Source organism: Dysidea avara, chromosome 11, assembly GCF_963678975.1.
Source record: "Dysidea avara chromosome 11, odDysAvar1.4, whole genome shotgun sequence".
Taxonomy (NCBI): Eukaryota; Metazoa; Porifera; class Demospongiae; order Dictyoceratida; family Dysideidae; genus Dysidea; species Dysidea avara.
Window position 1 is genome coordinate 4,571,917 of NC_089282.1, and position 4,363 is coordinate 4,576,279.

The window sequence follows — 4,363 nt, forward strand, 5'->3', positions numbered from 1 at the left end:
TATAGACTAACAAATCTTATTGATGGTTGAATAACATCATAAAGAGTCTGCCAAGGGTATGAGAGGTGTCTATAGTAATCAGAACATTTTACAAATGGAGTACAATATGAATAATCATACATTGTTGTGAGAAACTACACATAATGTGCATTGCTAATTTGCTACCTACTCATAGTAGAGTACAAAATACAATCCCAAAATAACATAATTATTCAATAACAAAATAATATTACTCAAAAATTCCAACCCAAGTATCAATGGAATAGTTTCCTTGTCTAGTACTCCCACCCATTACAAGTATCATATTATCAGCTACACCCACTGCTGCTGGAAAACTCCTTGGTTCTGGAATATTTGTTATTTGTCTCCATAAACCTGTTGATGGGTTGAAAGCACACACCTGACTAGTCTGACTGGTCACATCCGATGGTTGTCTTCCTCCGACTGTTAACAGGAACTTGTTGTACACAACATCAGGAGTTGAAAAACACCATGGAGTGTCTGGAAGAGACTGCCACTTCAACTGGTGACTTGAGAGGTTTTCTAGTGAAGCAGTGAACACTTGGGGAGATGGCTTGGTATCTTTACCCCCTAAAACAGAGTATGTTTTTTATAATGATACATTTGATTTGGAAATGTGGCACAGGAAGGGGATCACAAGTACACCAAGATCCATTAGTAGTGTCTAGTAGTTCAGTGGTAGCTAGTGTGGTCTCAACCATAGTTTTTCCACCAACCATGATTAACATTGACTGATATGCAACAGCAGTTGCACAGTCCCTAGCAGTTGGCATTTCACTATAATCCTTCCATTCTCCTTCATCAAGGACAAGTACCTTGTTGGTGACCTCACCAGTTTTTGTCTGACCTCCAGCAATGATCAGTTTATCATCCAGTACAGTCATAGCAAACCAACAGTATGGTGTGGTAATAGGAGAGGTGCTCCACTGGTTGGCATAAACATTGTAAATATCTAATCTGTAGCAGGGCTGTGCATCCTTATCCTCAACTCCTCCACCAACATAAACTGATCCATGTAATAATACTGCTGTGTGTGCTGATCGACCCACTGGTAGAGGAGCTACTTCCTTCCATTTCACCTTCACTGTTTCATTAAAAATATCTGTTTGTTTGTTGGCCTGTGAATTAGGCCACTATAATTTCATCAATAAGTATGGTAGTTCTGTATAGTAGGGACCATGAAGTTTTGTGTTATCCCAAAACAATTTCAACTCAAAACTAGATCACATACCCCACATACAACATATGAATAGATTACAAGTAGTTTATCGTGCAATACACAAATCTGCTGATAACCACTATACTTCAAACTATAGGGTAAAGTGGTACAGAGTACACACATTAGCCACAGGTCCATGGGAAAAAAGAGACTGATGATCAGTACATGGTACTTGTTACATGCTACTGCTTGCATGCTACTGTGCTGTACATGTTCCGAGCAGCATTCTTACTGAAGCCATTTAGCTCATACGGGGATGAAGATGTCCCTGGGGAATCTGACAGCATGACACAAATATGTGAATTAGTGATGTAATTATGCTGCAATAATGTACATATGCACTTCCTGTTTGCTCCTGCAATATTTAAATAATGAGTTTTACAGACTGGAGGACCCTTTCTATGCTCTAGAGTGAGTAGAGCGTAGACTGGACAAGACATTTTAAAGGGGGGGGGGGGGGGGGGGTGTTAGAGTGGTGACTAACTAGCCAACCAGCTGACTGACAATACTTACCATGTAGTCATTAACTTGAGATTAGCTTTACGCAATTAAGTATAATTGTATTATAGAAGCTAGTATTCTGATTGATGCTCACAAAGTACAAGTGAACACTTTTGCTAAATCTAAGATCCATAATATATGACACTATGCATTATCAAATGGTACGGTAGTACTGTTTAAGTAGGGATCCCTCCCCAAAATGATGCGGGCTGCCTAAAGCTCCGCCTTCAAAAATTATCCTGGAGACATCTTGTGCCACAAAAATCACCTTTACAGAACAATATTATAGTCCATCTAACAATGCCCGTATGATTTTACGGTACTGGGCTTTGCAGTGTTAGGACTCTGATTTTCCTTTCCCCAAACCCCTGTTGCAATTAATTGTGTTTGTAGTTTAGTTGTAGACTTAATGCTAGTATTTAATGTTTGTTTCTAAAAAAAAAATATATATATATATATAAAATAATTGCCAAAACTTGAAATTTGGTATGCCTGCTGGGCTTTGCAGTGTGAGGACTCTGATTTTCCTTTTCCCAAACCCCTGTTGCAATTAATTGTGTTTGTAGTTTAGTTGTAGACTTAGTGCTAGTATTTAATGTTTGTTTCTAAAAATATATATATATATATATATATATATATAAAATAATTGCCAAAACTTGAAATTTGGTATGCCTGCCTACCTGCCTCCCTGCCTTGCTCACCCACTCTCTCACTGCCTCAGTGACCACAGTCGCAAGCCTAGAGGCCAAGTGAAGCAGTGCACGGCCACCATTTTATGCCACAATAACAAATTCACCAGTGGGATGTGCCTTTTGAAGTTCTGACAAGTGTAGGCTCTCTGTGCCTTGTTCTATCTTCAATCAGGCTGTTTGTCTTCTTCATCTTATGAAACCATATATTTTCTCTATCAACACTTTCTTTCAGTGGCATATTTAGATGCCACAGAATTATTTCAGACCTGAAGTGCTTCAGTCCTGGCACTTCTATAAGAGGCATACTAGCTAGCCAGATATCTGCAACTTTGCAATTGGGATCCCGTTCACGATAGGTTCGTGACCACACCAGTAAGAATATAAAGGTGTAGTGTAGTGTTAGGACTTGTATCTTGATTCAAACAAATCAATGCAGTGAACCCAAATCCGGTAAATTTTTGTGGGTGCATAGGCCCACTAAAATTTGAACCCCTCAAAAATTTCTACACTTACGGTAGCTAGATAGGTACACACACATTTACACATAAAAAAATTCAGGAAACCAGGCATGAGTCCACGGCCAGACTTTGACCGGCAGTGGGTACATGCACACCTGGTTTGACAATATACTTTTATACTTACTGATGGTGATATTGCGGTATCCCTCAACATTTTGGTTAACTGCTCTACCTGCCATGTTATGGGGTTCATGGTCACATCTGGACACCTCACATTCTCTGCTTCTTTCATCCTCCTCATTCTCTTTGACACATCTGATATTGGAGGACGTCTACTTGGATCATTGTCAAGACATTGTTCAACTAAATGCTTTAGGTCTTCTGGAGCTCCTCTCATCTTCTCTACATGTTCTTGACGTCGTTCTACTTCTGATAAAGCCACCAGTTTTTTAGTCTTAGGATCAGTCACTACATAATGTAGTGGTTTAGGCCATTCTTGATTCACCACATGAAGTATCACTCCACCATAAGAGAACACATCAAGGGGAGGACCATACTCTGGGATCTCTGCTAAAGCTTCTGGTCCCATGAAATGCACCGTTCCTGGAACAGGAGTCTTTGTCTTCTTGCTGTCTGCTCTGATCACTTTGGCTACTCCTAGGTCATTGATTTTTGCCACAAACTGATTAGTCAATAAGATATTATTGGGGGAAAGATCTCGGTGGACGATGGGAAGATTATGACTGTGGAGGTACCACAATCCTCTAGACACATCCAGTAATATAGACAACTTCACACACATTGGAATATTTGGGTATTTTTCCACCAGTGACGTAAGGCTCTCCTGCATCCTCTCCATCACTAGAACTGGTAATCGTGACTCATCACCAGGATTCGAGCCAGGATTGTACACTCCTAGCACCTGAACTACATTTTCATGACCTAGTGCGCTACTCTGTAAGCATTCTGCGATAAACATCCTCTTCATTCTTTCGAACCCTTCTCGCTCCACCCCTACTGTCAAAGCTAAGTGTATCTCTTTCGCTGCGTACAATTTTTCGCAAAATTCAACCTCAAAAACTCTTCCATACGCGCCAACACCAATTTCCTTTCCGTTCGGCCTTACTCCGGTAAGATAGAGATGTTGAAGACGGTCGCTATCTCTTGCGGTGTCCATCTTGAGAAATGCGCTTGCGCACAGTAAAACAAATCAGGGCGTGGCTAAAAATTTGTTTAACGTGTTGACCCGAGTGCATTACTATGTGAGAAGGCTAAAGCCTGTAAATTCGGGGAGGAATGCAGAGGGTGCAAAAGGAATTGATGCCAACCAGCCAAGGAAATGCACAAGCTGGGGTATGGCCCTTAGAAATCAGAACGAAAGATACTTCATCGCGGTCCCAAAATTGTCCAGAATATTAGGTTCGATTTCACCCAATATACGGGATATTTCCCCCACTGTTACATATGACATC

The 4,363-nt window shown here is 40.5% G+C and overlaps 1 protein-coding gene across 2 annotated transcripts; it reads right to left on the reverse strand.

Moving 5' to 3' along the window:
* Positions 1-8: 8 nt before the first annotated feature.
* Positions 9-4,079, reverse strand: LOC136239279 (putative mitogen-activated protein kinase kinase kinase 7-like). Of its 2 annotated transcripts, none has more exons than XM_066030007.1 (2): positions 3,076-4,079; positions 9-1,154 (listed from the first exon to the last, which is right to left on the reverse strand). In XM_066030007.1, the coding sequence occupies exons 1-2, from the start codon at positions 4,066-4,068 to the stop codon at positions 585-587; spliced, it is 1,563 nt and encodes a 520-aa protein (XP_065886079.1). In that variant the 5' UTR covers positions 4,069-4,079; the 3' UTR covers positions 9-584. The 2 variants fall into 2 exon arrangements, with proteins under 2 accessions (XP_065886079.1, XP_065886080.1); XM_066030008.1 differs by having other exon boundaries at positions 10-1,139.
* Between the last annotated feature and the right edge of the window lie 284 nt (positions 4,080-4,363).

What these genes read in the sequence shown, in the direction of transcription:
- LOC136239279 (XM_066030007.1), bottom strand. Translation starts at nt 4,068, where the DNA reads ATGGACACCGCAAGAGATAGCGACCGTCTTCAACATCTCTATCTTACC. An exon ending in ATACCGCAATATCACCATCA is followed by an intron (nt 1,155 to 3,075) that starts GTAAGTATAAAA and finishes ATGAAATTATAG; the next exon opens with TGGCCTAATTCACAGGCCAA.